The sequence below is a fragment of the Rana temporaria genome, chromosome 13 (genome assembly GCF_905171775.1).
Source record: "Rana temporaria chromosome 13, aRanTem1.1, whole genome shotgun sequence".
Taxonomy (NCBI): Eukaryota; Metazoa; Chordata; class Amphibia; order Anura; family Ranidae; genus Rana; species Rana temporaria.
This window is the reverse complement of record NC_053501.1, coordinates 110,530,331-110,549,753: the sequence shown is the minus strand read 5'-3', so window position 1 is coordinate 110,549,753 and position 19,423 is coordinate 110,530,331. Positions and strand designations below refer to the sequence as shown.

The window sequence follows — 19,423 nt, the reverse complement described above, 5'->3', positions numbered from 1 at the left end:
ACTGAGCGTGGGAGACGCAGAGAAAGCTAAGAAAACAAAATGGCGGGCATCATAAAAATGGAAATTGGGGCCGTCTTTAACCACTTAAGACCCGGACCTTTAGGCAGCCAAAGGACCCGGCCAGTTTTTGCGATTCGGCACTGCGTCGCTTTAACTGACAATTGCGCGGTCGTGCGACGTGGCTCCCAAACAAAATTGATGTCCTTTTTTTCCCCACAAATGGAGATTTCTTTTGTGGTATTTTATCACCTCTGCGTTTTTTATTTTTTGCGCTATAAACAAACAAAAAAGAGCGACGAGAGAGAGAGAGAGGGGGGGAAAGAGAGAGAAGGGGGGGGGGAAGGAGAGAGAGGGGGGGGGGGGAAGAGGGAGAGGGGGTGGGAGAGAGAGAGAGGGGGGAGAGAGAGAGAAGGGGGAGAGAGAAATAGAGAGGGGGGGAGAGAGAGAGAGAGAGGGGGAGAGAGGGGGGAGAGAGAGAGAGAGAGAGGGGAGGAGAGGGGGGGAGAGAGAGGGAGGGGGGGAGAGAGAGGGAGGAGGGAGAGAGAGGGGGGGAGAGAGAGGGAGGGGGGGAGAGAGAGGGAGGAGGGAGAGAGAGAGAGAGAGAGAGAGAGAGGGGGGGAGAGAGGGGGGGAGAGAGAGGGGGGGGAGAGAGAGAGGGAGGGGGGGAGAGAGAGAGAGAGAGAGGGGGGGAGAGGGAGGGGGGAGAGAGAGAGGGGGCTCCCAAACAAAATTGGTGTCCTTTTTTTCCCACAAATAGAGCTTTCTTTTGGTGGTATTTGATCACCTCTGCGTTTTTTTTTTTTTGCGCTATAAACAAAAATAGAGCGACAATTTTGAAAAAAAAATCAATATTTTTTACTTTTTGCTATAATAAATATCCCCCAAAAATATATAAAAAAATTGTTTTTTTTCCCTCAGTTTAGGCCGATACGTATTCTTCTACATATTTTTGGTAAAAAAAATCTCACTAAGCGTTTATCGATTGCTTTGCGCAAAATGTGTGGTGTTTACAAAATAGGGGATAGTTTTATTGCATTTTTATTAATGATTTTTTTTTTACTACTAATGGCGGCAATCAGCGATTTTTTTCATAACTGCGAAATTATGGCGGACACTTCGGACAATTTTGACACAGCAATAGGGCGGAGATGGGCAACATTAGTAGCAGCACTTCACACTGAGATATCAGGACACAGCACAGAACTAAAATTCGAGGGACAAGGGAATTTTAACTGGGATAGTTGGCAAGTATGAGGCAGCTGCTTTGGGCCCCCACAACAATGACAGGGCCCGGGGCAGCTTCCCCTTTTGCCCTGCCTTAAAAACGGCCCTGGTTGGGGCCTTTGCCCTGTAGCCATTTCCGTTTTTATTGAACGTGTCAATCCATCACTCGAACTACTATTGTTTTTGTTTTTTATAGGGAATATGTGTACGCAATCGATCTGAAGAGGACTAAAGATGCGATCACAAGCGACAAGGTAAGACTGAGACTTTTCTGAAGAGTATTAAGACTCCGTAATTAAATTATAAAGCATGCATTGTTCAACGACTACAAGGGTTCATTTATCAAACCAGGAAACGTTTGTTTTTAATAAATACCAGTATTCACTAAGTATGTAGTAGCTGACAAGACCTACTTTGGTTCCAAACCACACTCAACTGGTTTCCTGGAACACAATCTCACCTCAGGTCTGCTGTAAAGCAATAAAGTGTATCTCTAGGCAAAACTTTTTTTTGTTTGTTGTAGAGAAAGTAGAATGATTAAAACCTCTGTCAGTTTTTTTTTGTCTTTTGCCGCGTACACACCATCGTTTTTCTCGTCGTTCAAAAACCCGTTGTTTTTCACGACGTGATCCCTCTCCAGCCTGACTTGCATACACACGTTCATGCAAAAGAAACGTGCGACCAAAGCGCGGTGGCATACAACACATATGACGGGACTAGAAAGGGTGAAAAAATGTGAAAAAAATATAAATCGCGCTACCACTAAACCATGTGACACAAATGTTTGAATCACAAAACACACAAAATTATGTGATATATGTTGATATAAATCGTAAACTATGTGATATATGATGGTATATATAAATCACTAATATACCAAAAAACAAGAGAGGTTGATAGCCACTAGAGGGCACTATATAGCACTCTACAGTCCCTCAATAACAGTGAAACAGTGATAAATGAACATCAAAAAACATTTTTTAGATCATATCTTTAGATCAATAAATATTAACCAAATAAAAATATATATAGACATATAAATAAAACAAATATTGTAGCAATAAAGTCCATAAATGTTTAACACGTGAAATAAAAAACACCCATGCTCTGTGCCAAGTTCCAAAATCAGTTGAAAATGTGTCAGAAGAAAAGAGATGTATCCTCCACCAAACTATAGATTGGCTCCTTACCGACTTACGAACAGATTCGACTTAAGAACAAAACTACAGTCTCTAGCCCATTTGTAACTCGGGGACTGCCTGTATGTGGAAACTGAAGCTAGGGTTTGATTGGTTCCTCTACTCTACACTGGAACTATTATCTCAGGGTGTATATTTAAACATCACATTTTGATTAGTCCTTGTAACGGAACGTCCCACACTCCGCTTGAGTGCTTCCGTCATATACCGCTTCCTATCAGCCTGGATATAGATATCAGATATTTCAGCTGCTCACAACAAGCACACAACGAGACGAGACTGCTGAACATGGAATGTTTAATAGAACCAAGAATACAACCTTATATACAGTTTAAAGAGGTAACCAGAACATAAATTAACATGAGCTAATTAACTAATCATTTACCCAGACTAGGCGACTCATAGATATGACCTTTCAGGGTAGACTTCACGTCTCTTCGCTCACCTGTTATACAATACACATTATCATAAGTGTAAACACAGGACATCTTCACACAATAGCAGGGTCAATTAGCACAGAGAACAGACAGATGGCTGGAGTTGGTGACATTAGCATCTAGCAGTATGTGTCCCAACAGTATGAATGAGTCACTCTTACAATTAACCCATTGAGTTCAGAATCAACAAACAGTAAATAGTTCTTTACAGATATCCTGGAATATATTGTGGATAATAATTACATAATAATCCCATCTCAGGTAGTCCAAGATATAATTTCTCAGTCATCCTATGCCCCTAGTGGACATAGGATGATTTTAGACATAAGAGGGTCTGGGGATGTCCCGGGTGAGTCTGTCACAGTCCTCACATTCACTTCACCCTTTCTTTTTCAGTATATCACATGGAAGACGCAAAATTTGGACAACTGTGCCGTGCGAGGAAAACCACTGGTAAGTAACTATTTCTTCGGGTCACTCCCGTGTAAAATCAGCATTTCCTTTAAAAAAAAAATTAGGGGTCATAACTACTGAGCTGTGCTAATTATACATTTTGTAAAATCTTCATTGGTTAAAGATTGGTCTGGTCAAGTTAGCAGTCTGGGTTGGTCAAGTTTTGCAAACGTGGTATTGACCTGATTGGCTACAGGTTGGTCTAGTTCCAACTCCAACAAATGTCCTCAAAGTCAGATTGGCTACTTGTGACTGTTGTAATGTTTGTAGAAAATTTGATGAAAGTAAGTTGAAAAAACTTGTTGTGGGAAGACCTAATAGGCTCTGGCCTAAGGCAGGGGACTAGTGGAGACTGCACCATCAGTGGCGGCTCTAGGATTTGTGAGGCCTTAGGCAAAACTTGACATTGGGCCCCACTCACGCCCATGATGGGAAAAATAATTCAAGGACAAGAGCCTCTTCCCCACAACCCTGGCCGGTGGTTGGGGGGGGGGGGGTCTGCGTGCAGGGGGCTTATCGGATTCTGAAAGCCCACTTTAATAAGGTAGCCCCCAGATCCTGTTCTTTAATAACTAAGGGGCTCCTGATGGTGGAGATGGGTTTTGCTGAGTGTCATTACCAAGTTGCGTTGCTCAGGATCGCCCAACCAGGAGTTGAGCAAGCCGGGGTCCAGTAGCAGATAGGGATCAAACAGATGCATAGTCAGTAAACAAGCCAAAGGTCTGTAATAAGTGGTTGCAGGTTGGGATCAAGCAGAAGCGTAGTCAAAAAATAAGCCAAAGGTCGGTAACAAGTGTTTGCAGTTTCGGATCAAGCGGAAGCATAGTCAAGGAACAAGCCAAAGCTAATGAGCAGTAATGAAGATACAGATGGCAGCAATAGGGAGATATTGGCTGGAGACAGTGCAATAATCTGGCAAACAGGAAGTGCCTAAATAGGGCATTCTTGGGAGCAGCAAGACAAGGTTCAAGAAAAACCAGACACAGGGCAAGGTTGTCTAGGGAAAAAGACAGGGAGCTTCCCAGCATCTCAGGTGGCTCAGAAAGAAGAGATCCTGACAGACACAGCAGAGGTTACAGGTTCAGATCCGGGTCCTGCCCCCCCTTCTCTTGAGGTTTTCCTGGTATATAAATGATGGCTAAATATATGTCTCCAGTGATCCCGGTGCCCTACAGTTCCTCAATCCCAAAAGTTGGTTTGCTATATAAATATACATTATGTCAACCAGTTTTGTGCTGCCAACCATCACATTTACTTAAAGTGGATGTAAACCCGAATTTTTTTGAACAAGGTCCGATATATTCGTTCCCAAGCTGACCAACCTACCCCTTTGAGGCCAGTGTCAAATAGCCATTTTTCCAGGTACAGTTTTTGGTGTTACCAGCCAGCCGTAGGTCCCCCAGTCCCCAAATGTTTACCACATGTAGCCCCAGTCCTCCTCTACGGCAGGGGAGCACCGATTTTTCGAAACCGGACACCGCTCCCATGTTAAACGGTAATTTCACTGGTAACTTTGGGGACCCGGTACCGGCCGGCAATAGGTCCCCTAGACCCCAAATTTTGCACCTGAGTCCCTGACCACTGTCCCCACAGCCTCTCGGTGTCGGTGACCCTTGGTCACGGAGGTCAGTGTGGAAGTTTTTACCGGGGTATCGGTTACCGAATATTGGTCCTAAAAATACGTTGGGGGTCTCATTGTGTTGGAAAGCGTTGGGGCAATCGAAAGAGCTTTCTCCGGTGTACTGGTCCGGAGCTATACCGTTTCAAAGTGCTGGCTGTGTGGGGCAGTGTAGTGGTGGTTGGAGAAGTCCTCTGACGTCATGACTCTAAGGCCTCGTACACACGATAGGTTAACCAGAGGACAACGGTCTTAAGGACCCTTGTCCTAGGTTAACCTATGAAGCTGACTGATGGTCCGTCGTGCGTACACACCATCAGTTAAAAAAACGATTGTGTCAGAACGCGGTGACGTAAAACACAACGACGTGCTGAAAAAAACGAAGTTCAATGCTTCCAAGCATGCATCAACTTGATTCTGAGCATGCGTGGATTTTTAACCGATGGTTGTGCCTACTAACGATCGTTTTTTTCCCATCGGTTAGGAATCCATAGGTTAAATTTAAAGCAAGTTGGCTTTTTTTTAACCGATGGTTAAATAACCTATGGGGCCTACACACTATCGGTTTTGACCGATGAAAACGGTCCATCAGACCGTTGTCCTCTGGTTAACCTATCGTGTGTACGAGGCCTAAGGCTTTACACAATTCCTCAGCCCACTAGTTTACTTGGTATACTTCAATCCACCAATTCTGTGTCACCAATCATCCCATTCCCTAAAGACTGTCCTGCAATTGTTCAGCCCCAGTAATTTCACAGGCCTATGGCATCACCAATCCCTGTATTGCTGTCTCCTCTTTAACTTTCTGTTCATCCACTAAAAACTTTATTTGATATTTCTGTCCCTGGCGTATATTAGCCACGCCCTGACTATTGGAGATTTGATGTTCACGGAAATACAGCTTCTTTTTAGAAACGGATAGAGCTTATGGTTGAAGCGGATCCTCTAGACGACAGACGGGTAAATTAGGAATGTACCTCACACAATAGCCTGTGATGAACAATTTTTTTCTTTCTTTTATGAGCAGCAGAGATGTGCGTATGTGATCTCAGACACAATTACCGCCTCTCCTCCCCCCCGGCCGGCTCAGCCCTTTTGTTCCCATTCTCCAAATGAAAATTTTCGAAATTAGAGAGAGCTGTGACTGCTGGCCCAGGGAAAATGAAATTAACTCTGGCACTAATTAGAATTCGCCTTTAATTAAGAAGAGCATGCTGTAGGAGTTGAGCGTCGGCTGACCCCTCCCCCCCCTGCCCCTCTCGCAGGAGGCAGCGGCTGTGATGTTGCACGGCGGAAGATTTCTCTTGCTGAGCTCAGCAAAGGCGGTTTTGTTTCACCTCCCTTCATCAATGTCTCACACTCCAGTGGCTCACACTCAGGCGGGCTGCAACTACAGACGGTTGCCTTGATGAGATTTTTGATCTGAAGCCACGTAGCTCACCTGCTTTGTTCCCGGCGGGGCTATGGAGACAACGCTTGCCAAATGAGTCAATGAGAAGCTACAACCAGGCAACCGCGGGAATTCGAGGAACTCCATTCATGACCTTACAAAGGGCGGTGCACCATTAGCTAGATTCAGATACAGTTACGCCGGCGTATCAGTAGATACGCCGTCTTAACTCTGAATCTACGCCGTCGTAAATTTAAGCGTATTCTGGAAACCAGATACGCTTAAATTAGGCTAAGATACGAGCGTCGCGTAAGTCTCCTACTCCGTCGTATCTTAGGGTGCATATTTACGCTGGCCACCAGGTGGCGCCTCCGTTGAGATCGGCGTAGAATATGCAAATGACTAGATACGCCGATTCAGAAACGTACGTGCGCCCTTTTGCAATTAGTTACGTCATTTACGTTAGAGATACGCCGGCGTAAAGATAAAACTGCTCCCTAGGTGGCGCAGCCCATGCTAGGTATGGACGTCGGAACAGGCCTATCTTTTTACGTTGTTTGCGTAAGTCGTACGCGAATAGGGCTGGACGTAATTTACGTTCACGTCGAAACGGCATACTTTGGAGCAATGCACACTGGGATATGTCCACGGACGGCGCATGCGCCGTTCGTAAAAAAACGTCAATCACGTCAGGTCACTAATCATTTACATAAAACACGCCCCCCTGTTCCTCATTTGAATTAGGCGCGCTTAGGCCGGCCCATTTACGCTACGCCGCCGTAACTTAGGAGGCAAGTGCTTTGTGAATACAGCACTTGCCTCTTTGACTTACGGCGGCGTAGCGTATATGCGATACGCTATGCCGCCTCAACATTAAGCCGGTTTCTCTGAATCCAGCTACATATCTCTGAACAAAAACTCTATTATTATTATTATTATATAACGCCAAAAGTTTACGCAGCGTTTACAATATAAAAGGGAGACAATACACTTATAATACAATAAAATACAAGAGGATTAAGAGGGCCCTGCTCAGAAGAGCTTACAATCTCATACAGTGGGGCAGGTGGTACAAAAGTTTGTAATGAGCTGATGAAAGTGCTCAAAATTTTTTGGGGGGCGCAAACAAACTGAAAAAAACAACATCAATTGCTGCCACTGTGCCCATCAAACGCCATCAGTTTGCCCCCTCAAATGCAGCCAGTTTCCCCCCAAATGATGACAGTTTCCCCCCAGATGCAGCCAGTTTGACCCCAAATGCATCCAGTTTCCCCCCAAATGCAGCCAGTTACCCCCCAAATGCAGTTAGTTTCCCCCCCAAATGCAGCCAGTTTGCAGCCAGTTTCCCCCCGGATTCAGCCAGTTTCACCCCAAATGCAGACAGTTCCCCCCCAAATGCAGACAGTTTATCCCCAAATGCCACCAGTTTCCCCCCAGCCCGGCACTTACCTTCCTCGAGTAAGCGCCGTCCTCCTCCACGCTCCCTCTGCACCCTCAATGTCACTTCAGCCAATCAGGTGACCAGTAACCAGACCTGGTGCACCTGATTGGCTGAGAGGCGGGTCAGTGTTAGGGAAGCGATTCCCTAACACAGCATGGTTTAAACAGGGAACGTACAGCCGTGCGCCCGCTTTTTAAGCATTTGGAAGGAGAGAGAGAGGGCAGAGAGAGGGAGAGAGAGGAGGAATGAGAGAGAGAAAGAAAGAGAGAGGGAGGAAAGCGAGAGAATGAAAAAGAGAGAGAGAAAGAAGGAAGGAAGGAAGGAGAGAAAATGAAAGAGATATAAAGAAGGATGGAAGGAGAGAGAGACAGAAGGAAGGAAGGAGAGAGAAAGAAGGAAAGAGAGAGAAATAGAAAAATAGAGAAAGAGAGAGAGAGGGAAGGAAGGAAGGAAGGAAGAAAGGAGAGAGAGGGACGGAAGGAAGGAAGAGAGAGAAGAAAGATTGAGAGACAGGAAAGGAAGGAGAGAGGGTAGGAAGGAGAGAGAGCAAAGGAAGGAAGGCATTAGAGAGAGAGGGGGAATTGAAAGGAGAAAGAGGGAAGGAAGGAAGGAAGGAAGGAGAGAGAGGGGGAGGAATGAGGGGAGAGAGAAAGAGAGAGGGAAGGAAGGAAGGAAAGCGAGAGAAGGAGGGAGAGAAAAGGAAGGAAGGAAAGAAAGAAGGAGAGGGAAGGAAGGAGAGAGAAAAGGAAAGAGAGAGAAAGAAGGATGAAAGGAGAGAGAGAGAAATAAGGAAGGAAAGAGAGAGAAAGAAGGATGGAAGGAGAGAGAGAGAAATAAGGAAGGAAAGAGAGAGAAAGAAAGAGAAAGGGAGAGAGAAAGAAATAGATAATATGTAATTTTGAGATATAACTTCTTCCATTTCCATACATTATATAATTACAAATGATGTCTTTCTGAAAAAAATCGATTGGCAAACCAAATTATAATATACCAATTTCTAGCAGTAAACTTTTTCCGTTGTACGGAGGAAATGAGCTTTCCTCTTTTTTATGCCCGGCAGTTTCTTCTCTCCACATGAAAGTGCCCGCCAGGCCGTTGTCTGGAGGGAACAGCCAGCGGGATTACATAATGACCCAGACATCGCAGTGAGCACTACAGCCACCCCCGCTGCGCACCAGACCCTTTTCAGGTGGCATTTTCACAACAAGAAAGCTTTATTATTCCTTACAGCTCGGCGGGGACTCACTTTTCACAGAACCGTATATCATTACAAAGTTAAAAGTGCAGGGACCCTGCTAAGAGGACAGCCGCCCCGGCACGTAGCCTCGAATACTGCGGCAAATGTCTTTGGAATAGTATTTGATGCAGGGCCTCCAAGTAGCCATTTTAATCGGGTCATCATAGCCCTTGTTGGTCTTGTAGGCCGCATAGACCTCATATGAAGAGATCTGAACGCCGTCCGCCATTCATTACACCTTCAGGGCCCATTATCACCTATGCATACGCATTTTTAACGCATGTTAAAGTGGCTGCCATGCAAGTTAATTAACTTTGCGCTGATTCTGTCTATTTCCTATGGGCCCTTAATGAGGTTTAACGAATCAAAAAAAAAACATTCTTGGCCAACACAGCCCAACTTGTAGCACATTTGGTCACATTTTTGCTTTGACGGATCTGGTGCCTTGTTTACAGCATTGCACATACATGTGAAACCACATTGCCAGGTCAAGGTAGCTCTACTAAGTGCTTCCACTATGTCAAATCCAACTTAAGGCATATATATGGCAATGAATACACTGCTGGCAGGTTAACGTGGAGGTAGCCCAATTCTCTTATAGTACTGTGTCCAGTTGGGGACTTCCTGCCCCAGAAACGCAAGGTATGCATTGAGGGGCACCCAGTACAAGGGATCGTATGGCTTAAAAAGTATTTTTGATACGTTCATTGGTTAAGAGTATCACAGCCATCATGTTTTGAGGGAAAGCACCTACCCCTTCTTCAGGGCTTGAGCAATGAATATTAGTATGTAGGCAGTTGGGTGGCGCTCAACTGCAGTGGCAATGCAGGGGGAGAGGAAGTCAAGAAGAACATGGTTTTTCTATGGTTTTCTGGGTCGCCCAGCTATTCAATTGAATACTGCTGCCCAGTGTGACTCTAGCAGCCACCTTGGGTCAGGCAAAGGCTATTTAAGGCCTTGGCCCCCAGGGTTGGTGCGCATTTTGCATGTCGGCAGTGTAGGGACAAGTCACCGTCTAGGGTCAGTGATTAGAGGCAGGGAAAGGATATGGACATGCCACTGTAGACCTATCTTGGGCTTGGACTGACCGGGCCGAATTCGGCCCCTCAACACAGGCGCTCTCGGCATAACTATACCTGCCCTGCCTCACATTGCTGATATTGCCATGAGTGTCCCCGGTCGTATGTCTTCCCGCCGGGTTTGTTGTGAGTTACTGGACTCTGCATTAATACAAGTTCTGTTCTCTGCAACCAGACTTTGCACCCCGCTGCACCTCCCTACAAGTATAATCAACATGAAATGCATGAGAGGACCTAAATTAGCAGACCAAATCAACCTAAGTGATCAATGATCATAGTTATGGTCATAGCAATTTTCAATTCTTCTTTCCACAAAAAAAGGTCACTAAGTACTGAAAAAGGCTTGGAGAGTCCAAGACTTGACATTAAACGGTGGTAAGAAGCCAGGCCATTCATTTTATGGGTTCTTAAGACCGCGTTCCAGACTGCAGCAAGACCCTTCACCCAGAGATCTGCCAACCTTTACCTAGTGGCAGACCTGTCATTTGTACATGTTTTAATCCACAATCAGCAATGTCAGGATTTGATTGTCTCTCATTGATCGTGAGGACTTTTCATTATGTTATCTATTGGATTGTATGAAGTAGATAGGCTTTATCGATTGCTTTTCTCAAGGTGCTCAACAAGGATAAATCAAAATTATCGGTGTGGGACCGGTGTTATATAAATACTGACGGATTATGTTGGCCTCTTTAAACCTCTCTTGACGGTGAAAGTTTGATGACAGCTTTATGAGAAACTTGGTTCGTGGATCGGATTTGTGGCCAAACTTGCATTGAACTAAATCAATTTTAAAGCTAAAAATCCTAAAATACCTGAATTACGGTAGGCTATGGGCATACAAACTGACTTTTCAAAATGGCTGCCCACTGGGGTTAGTGCTGGCAATACAGCTGGCAACCTTGTGGCAATCTTTTGTTTAAAAAGCAAATACATGTAAAGCCGCGTACACACGGTCGGAAATTCCGACAGGAAAAGTACAATGTAAGCTTTTGGTTGGAAATTCCGATCGTGTGTACGCTCCATCGGACTTTTGCTGGCGGGAATTCCGCCAGCAAAATAAGTCAGCTTCATCGGTTAACCTAAGACAACGGTCCTTCAGACCATTGTCCTCTGGCTATCCTATCGTGTGAACGAGGCTTTAGAGTGATTCCGCTGCAGTATATTGTGACTTTTCAGAAAAGCAATCACTAAAAAGAGGCGTTTTAGGAAATTCTTACTTAGACTTATGACTGAGGCTAAAAAGCTCCTTTTTTAATTAAAAAAGTTTAAGGTTTTTGAAAAAAATAATACTGTTGCTATGTATTAGGAAATGGCAGGAATGCATTTATGCAGATTTGTAACGTTCCGGGAATGTCCACTTTAAGTGATGGCATTGGTTCACTGGCAGCCTCCCATTAGCCTCTACCATGTCATTAGTACTGGTTGGTCCCATAAATTGGCTGCCCCTTTGGTATCTCAATGATGCCATTGGCTCAACAGCTCATATATCCCACAATATGGCTTCTTCTACTGCACATAAGTAAGCACGCCCTTAACTAAAGATTCAGCTGGCATTAATCCATCACCGTTCCACCGACATCCTATCCATCATCTGACATTTTCTGGTAGAAAAGCTTTCAAGACTTCAAGCGTGATGGAAGAGCCTCCTATGCACAAGCCGCCATCGGCAGGATGCACACCAAGAAAACGCCTCGCCGCCTGAAGAAAATGGCCCAACTCAGGGAACAGCTCCTACATTCGTCATCCTCCGGGCCCCCCCTTCAATATGCCCTCTCGCCAACCGAACATTTATTATCACGCCAATAATATCCCTTTCTCCTCAGATGCACCGCCTCAGATTAAAGGAAAAAAACAGGAGCCAGCTTTTCATGAATAAAGATGGTTTCGCAAGCTTTTCGTTACAGAATTGCAGAGAATCAGGTCCCGCTGTTTGCTTGTTGTTTTTATAAGCTTTGTCATATCCATGGGCGTCCGCTGAAATTTTTTCAGGGGCGGGCTCTTTGGCAGCGGCGATACACAGTTGCATTTAACCCTTTCTTCAAACGCTAGCGGGGGTTAAAAGCGTCCCGCTAACGGCCAAATAGCGCACCTAAAACGATGGTAAAGCGCCGATAACACGGCCAGCTGGCAGTGTGAAATAGCTCTTGAGATGATTGAGCTTCACTCCATGCCCATATAAATATAGCCTAGAGAATGTACAGACCCCCTTCAGCACATGTGGACCCTCCTTCAGCACAGATGGACCTCCCCATTCTGCACAGACCCCTCCATTCAGCACAGATGGATCCCCCTTCAGCACAGACCCCTCCATTCAGCACAAATGGACCCCCCCTTCGGCACAGACCTTCCCATTCTGCACAGAGCCCTCCATTCAGCACAGACCCCCTTCAGCACAGATGGACCCCCTTTAAGCACAGACCCCCCTTCAGCACAGGTGGACCCCCATTCAGCAGAAACCCACCCTTCAGCACAGATGACCCCCCTCCCCCATCCCATTCAGTACCTCAGATCAGCACAGCACAACAGGTTCCCTCCCCCTGTGTACACAAACACTGGAGGGGGGGGGGCGGCTTCACTCTGCTCTCTGTGCCTGTGTGACATCCAGCCAGGGACTGCTAAGACAGCCCGCGGCCACAAGAGAAGAGAATGGTTGGTCACTCCGCACCAGACCACCCCCTGCCCACCCCTTGCAACACCACGGCCAGCAGCTCGCCTCTCTCTCTCTTTTCTAACCTGCCTATCACCGCTACCACTGTCACTGCTTCAGTTGCGGAGGCGTGTTTTCATTCTTCAACACCTTCTCAATTCAAGGGGGGGCAATTGTCCCCCCCTTGCCCTATGGAGCGGACGCCCATGGTCAAATCTTCTCATTGATATGATCTGGACACCCAAGTTTTCTTTTTCTGAGTAACGATCTGCATTAAGATAAAAAGAATGTTTTGATTCATGGCTCCCTTTTTTTTATTTTTCGAGCTTCCTAGTCCTTTAATGCCTTAACCATTCACAGTTTACCGTGGCATTTCTAGATAAAGCAAAACAACATTCAGATTTGGAATAAAACCTGTGATTTTTTTTCCGCCGCTTTATCCCTTTTATTATGTTGCCATTTTCTGACGCGAGGGAAGGCGTACATTTTAAAAGCATTACCACTGAAATAGTACGTTGCAATTTTTCTTTTCTGCTTTTAAAGCTGTTATGTCGCTAAAAGTAGTGTGGTGGCAAGGTTAGAGCTATATTCAAATGTTCTTTTGTACCTCGAAAATTGGTGTGAAATTGGAGGACATGTCTCGTGATATTTACATGTTGGAACTTGGAACCATTTGTCCAATTTTTTTCAGCTTTACAAAACAACAATCGCCTCAAAAGTTCCTCAGTGGGGTCACTGCTTGGTAGGCCACATTGTCCAGCCAAACTGCCACCGCTACTTAGCCTGAGATGTCTTTAGTCTATTTAGATATTGAGGAACAAGAGTAACTGTGACAGGAGTCACTTTAGGTGGGGTGCCTGAGAACTCCATTCTGATATGTTCTAGACCACAGGTGTCAAACACAAGGCCCACAGCCAAATCCGGCCCTCCGGGCTATTTCATGTGACCCTCGAACCTCTCCTGCAGCTGCAGGAGAGCTCCAGCCCTCCTCTGGTCCTGCTCTAGACCCTTACTTTCTGATTTCAAGCAATCCAGCTTCTCCCCAGCAGCAGAATAAGGAAAGGGGGGAGCACTGTGATGTAAGTGAGAGTGGGCGACTCAACTTCTAATGGTGGGGTTTCTCTTGGCATCTATTGTAAAGGGGAGGGCATGCGCTGGATATCTAATCTTACAGATACAACCGGCCCTTTTGAGGGCAATCACAATGCTGATGCGGCCCAGGATGAAATTTAGTTTGACACCCCTGTTCTAGATGGACTCTCTTTACAGCTGCACTGCAACCTTGTAAAATGTATATATTGTGTGTTGTCTCATGCTGTTGGACTCTTTTGCTGAGATCGTTTGGGGTGTGGTTGTATTCCATTGTTTTATTGTCCCGGTCTGCCCTGGCTGTGTGGGGGAGTGGGGGTTGTGATTCCTCCAACAGCTCTCTTTGCTGATTGGACAATTTACAATTTACCCCGCCCTGAATTCCAAAGGGAGATGTGATGGTCCAGAGTGGGATAACTGTGTCCATGTGTGATAATAAAGCAGTTTTCTTGTTTTCTACTTGACACTGGTGTTTGATGACTGGGTGAGATAAAGAGTCTTGGATAGTGCTGGTTCTGGACAGAGAAAGCATTGACGGCGGACATAGTCCTGTTTGAGGATAAGGGTTCATCAGGGTTGTAAAATTAAGCACAACTTTTTTTTTTCTATCCTCAGGACGAATGCTACAATTATATTAAAGTTCTGGTAATCAAGAATGACCAAACTCTCATCGCCTGCGGCACCAATTCCTTCAACCCAACATGCCGAAACTACAAGGTAAAAGGAAATGTACAAGCTTCTTTGTGTGAGTTAAGGGGGTTGGAGATGATGGCCACATGGATTTTACAGCTGGTTGATGTCTACCCATTACTGAGTAAGGCATCTACTGCCCCGAAGTATAATACTAGAGGAAAATGGTCAATAGAGTCCTATAATTGTTAGTGTTACAAATTTACAAAAAGTTCTGGTTATCAAAAAGGACCAAACTCTCGTCATCTGTGATACCCATTCCTTCAATTCAAAGTGCTGGAATTTAAAAAAAAGAGGTAACCTACCAGGTTCTTTTTGTGTGTAGTAAGGGGGTTACAGAGAAGTGCAGAGTGTATATTACCGCTAGTTGGTGTCTGCCCATTTGTAAGCATACCCTTTGGTAAGTTAAGACATCTACTGTCCCATAGAATAATATCAAAGCTCCCAACTGTCCCTGATTTTGAGTGACTGTCCCTGATTTGGAGCAATGTTATCTCTAACCCCCTTAACAAACACAAAGAACCTTATAAGTTATAAAGTTCTGGTAATCAAGAACGACCAAACTCATTGCCAGCAGCGCCAGTTCCTTCAACCCAGATTTGCCGAAACTGCAATGTAGGAGGCAACGTATAAGGTTCTTTGTGTTTGAGGGGGTTAGAGATATGTGCCAAGTGAATATTTCAGCTTGGTGATATCTACCCATTTTTGAGAATACCTTTGATAAGTAAAGACATCTAAGAAAAGGACTAAAGAAAAATGGTCAATAGAGTGCTACAATGGCTACAATTGCTAGTGCTCCAAATTTTTTAAAGTCCTGGTAAAACAGAATGGCCAAACTCTCATCGCCAGTGGCACCAGTTTCTTCAACTCAACTTGCCGAAACAACGAGGTAAGAGGCAACATACAAGGTCCTTTTGTGTGTGATAAAGGAGTTAGATATAAGTGCTGAGTTGATATCTCAACTTGGTGGTATCTACCCATTTATGAGCATACCACCAAGCTGAAATATCCACTCGGCACTTATCTCTAACCCCCTTAACAAACACAAAGAACCTTATAATTTATAAAGTTCTGGTAATCAAGACTGACTACACTCTCATTGCCTGCGTCACCAGTTTCTTCAACCCAAATTTGCCGAAACTGCAATTTGGGAGTCAGGCAACATACAAGGTCTTTTGTGTTTGATATGGTGGTTAGAGGTAAGCGCTGAGTGAATATTTAAGCTTGGTATCTACTTATCTACTCATTTTTGAGCATAGCCTTCGATAAGGAAAGACATCTATTGCCCGAGAGAATAATATTAAAGGAAAACGGTGAACAGAGTGCTACAATGGCTGCAATTGCTAGTGCTACAATTATAATAAACTGTTGGTAAACAAAAGAATAGCCAGACTCTCCAATGGCACCAGTTTCTCTAACCCAACTTGCTGAAATTAGGAGGTAGGAGACAACATACAAGGTCCCTTTTGTGTGTAAGATGGGGGTTTGAGATAAGTGCCAAGTGGATATTTCAGCTTGATTGTATTTACCCATTTTTGAGTGTAACCTTTGAAAAGTGAAGACATCTATTGCCCTATAGAAAAATAGTCAACAGAGTGCTACAGTTACAGGGCCGATCCTAGGGTCACAGACACCTGGGTGCAGAAATATTGCTGGCGCCCCTACATGGGCGTGGCCATCTTTACTAACTCCTCCCCTTTACAAATGTGTCCCCCATCAGAGCCCCCCAGCAGGTGTCCCCCATAAGAGCCCCCCCAGCAGGTGTCCCTCATCAGAGCCCCCCCCAGCAGGTGTCCCCCATCAGAGCCTCCCACGTCAGGTGTCCCCATAGATCAGTACCTGTCCAATAGATCCCTGTAGCTCGGGCGCACTGGCAGCAGAAGCACATTACAGGGGGCGGGGCATACGTGGCATCTTTGGTTACTAGGAGGGTGGTACTCGGAGAGCATTTCTCGGAGTGCACGGGATGATTGGCAGCAGCTCCAGCCAACCCAGAAGTCTCTCATCACACCGCCTATGGGAGAAGAGCCGACACACGCAGAGGGGGCGGGGCAGACAGGAGACTGCTCCACGTGCACCGGACAGAATTAATTAGTGGAGCCTAGTACCGGAACATGTGGTACCCAACCCAGAATCCGGGGACAGCAGGAGGTATGCGCTCTTGTCAGTTGCCAGTGGAGAGAGCAAGCGGGATGGGGAACCGCAGCACCCGCTACATGCGCTCCGCCTCTGGACAAGGAGGAGGGAGGGAAGCACTTTGGAGCTTTGGCACCCCCACCTCTGTGGTGCCTGGGTGCGGAGCACCCCACGCACCCTGCCTAGGATCGGCCCTGTACAGTTATATTAAAGTTCTGGTAATCAAGAACAACCAAACTCTTCCTTCAATTCCTTCAAACCAACATGCTGAAACTACAAGGTAAAAGGGCAATGAAGGAAGTATTTTGCGTGTGCAATAAAGGGGTTAGAGAGTGGGTATTTAAGCATGTTGAAGTCTACAATTTTTTGCGCAACCTTTGTTAATTTAAGGCATCTATTACCCAATAGAATAATACTGGAGGACAATGGTTATTAAGAAATTGCGAGAGCTCTACCTTTTCAACCTGAGGAACCCTTGAAATACACTTTCCGGTCTTAGGGAAACCCTGCTAAAAAATTACCATATATACAAGTCATGATACATTGGTATGATGGTCAGTGGGAAGAATGTACCCTATACTTGTGGTCATTGGGAAGAATTACCCCCTTACAGATAGCTAAAAAGACCAATGGTGTCAGTGGGGAACTTATATGAAAGACAGAATTTGCTCATTGCTCAGGGAACCCCTTGAAACCTCTGGAGGAACCCTAGAGTTCCATGGAACCCTGGTTAGGAAACCCTGCCTCTAGGGATGAGTAGAGCACTTTTACCTCAAATTTTGAGATTACTGGAATTTTCTTAAAATTACCCTCAATTTTGCCACGTAGACTGTTTAGGTTAATCTTTAAAAGGAACAAAAAAAAATCATGTCACTTGTTCCTCATCTTATGGTGATATGCTGATCACATGACTTTGTTGCTAAACAAAGGATTAGGTTAACTGTTAGCATTGCTAACATCATGTTCCAAGCTAATAAGGGGGTCTTTTTGGTCAAGAACAGGTAAAGATAGTGGAAAGGAGCTTCTGTAACCATCAGAAGTCCATTGAACCCTTAAAAACCACCTTCTGTGCCGACTTCAATGCGTTTCACTGAAATGGTTAATTTCGACAAATTTTTTTTTTTTTTGCCAACATTTGTTATGAAAAAGGTCAAAAAAGTTGGGTGGACATCGAGATGTCCCGTGGTTGTTAATTTAACAGTTGTATGCAAAAGAACTCTTGCTTAATATTCCAGATCAAAACCTTGGAGCAGGAAGGCGAAGAGTTTAACGGCCAAGCCCGGTGCCCTTTTGACGCCAAGCAAACCAACGTGGCCCTTTTTGCAGGTAAGCTTCCCTTAATGTCTTCAAAGGGGACCTGTCATGAAATTAAAATTTTCATGGTAAAGAAAAGCTTTAGACATACAGTGGAACCTTGGATTACGAGCATAATCCGTTCCAGGAGAATGCTCGCAATCCAAAGCACTTGCATATCAAAGCGAGTTTCCCTATTGAAGTCAATGGAAACAAAATATATATGGGGGGCGCCGGAGAGCCTCGGAAACGTCCAGGAAAGGCCCGAGGACCGTTCGGCTGACCTCTGCAAACCTCGGAAAGACAAGCCTTTCCGAGGTTTGCCGAGGTCAGCCAGACTGTTCTCGGGCCTTTCCGTGCATTTCCGAATGGCGGCGATCGGCGCCGTTTGGCTCCGATGACCCCCCCCCCCCCACCTCTTTGGCCTGAATCCTGCTCGTTTTGCGAGACAACACTCGCAAACCCAGTTAGGATTTTTAGAAATACAGCGCTCGTATTGCGAAACACTCGTTAACTCGCAATCCAAGGTTCCACTGTATTTCTAAAAATTTAAAACCAGCAGCTGCAGAAACTGTAGCTTCTGATTTTTAATAAACAAGCACTCACCTGTCCCAGGATCCAGCGCTTTGCTCACCCGGCGATTTTTCGAGCGGTATTTGGTCCCTGGTGCCGGTATCTTAACTATGGGCACCCAGCTGTGACAGCTTGCCACTTCACAGTCAGCTGTCCATGCTGCACATTGTAAACGGTCCGGCAGTCTTCTGGTACCTGTGATTTGTCCCAAAACACTGCAGGGAGCAAGTGTTGGGGGGGGGGGGGGAATTCCATTTGAATTGTCTAGGCCACAGGTGTCAAACACAAGACCGGCGGGCTGAATACGGCCCTCCAGGCAATTTCATGTGGCCCTCGCACCTCTCCTGCAACTACAGGAGAGCTCCAGCCTTAATCTAGTCCTCCTCCAGACCCTTACTTTCTGCTTTCAAGCAATGCATCCAGCTTCTTCCCAGCAGCAGTATAAGGAAAGGGGGGTGCACTGTGATGTAAGGGAGGGTGGGGGCAGGGCTGGACTGGGACACCCAAGCCCCCTCTCCACCTTCACTAGCCACTAGCCGTTCTACTTTATTACAGTAGAACGACTGGTACTGGTACTCTTATAGGCAGTACCAGTGGGGAAGCTAGACATTATTTCACCGGGGACAAAAAAATCAGTTTGGTGCCCCCCCTATGGGACCAGATTAGGCAGAAGTGAGAAACTCCCAGGCCATAGCTGTTGAGTCAGCTGTCTGTCCCCACCCCCATGCTCCTCTGGTCCTCCCCCTGCTTCTTTGTTCCCCCCAGGTGAGCGCTGTGGGCAGGGAGAGGAGGTGAGCGCTGCGGGAAGGGAGATACCGAGGAGCAGAGGGGGGCGGCGGGCCGCTGTCACTGAAGCCGGCCCACTGAGCCATCGACCCACCGGGAAACTCCCTGTAGTCCCAATGGCCAGTCCA

At 45.8% G+C, this 19,423-nt stretch overlaps 1 protein-coding gene across 2 annotated transcripts in view; it reads left to right on the top strand.

Annotated features, from left to right (window-relative positions):
• Window positions 1-19,423, top strand: part of SEMA6C (semaphorin 6C) — a 280,483-nt gene that overhangs the window by 191,665 nt on the left and 69,395 nt on the right. For both annotated transcript variants that reach the window (XM_040333776.1, XM_040333777.1), the window contains exons 5-8: window positions 1,421-1,478; window positions 3,257-3,313; window positions 14,433-14,534; window positions 17,879-17,969. In XM_040333776.1, the coding sequence (XP_040189710.1) occupies window positions 1,421-1,478; window positions 3,257-3,313; window positions 14,433-14,534; window positions 17,879-17,969 (308 nt within the window). The remainder of the gene's footprint in view (window positions 1-1,420; window positions 1,479-3,256; window positions 3,314-14,432; window positions 14,535-17,878; window positions 17,970-19,423) is intronic.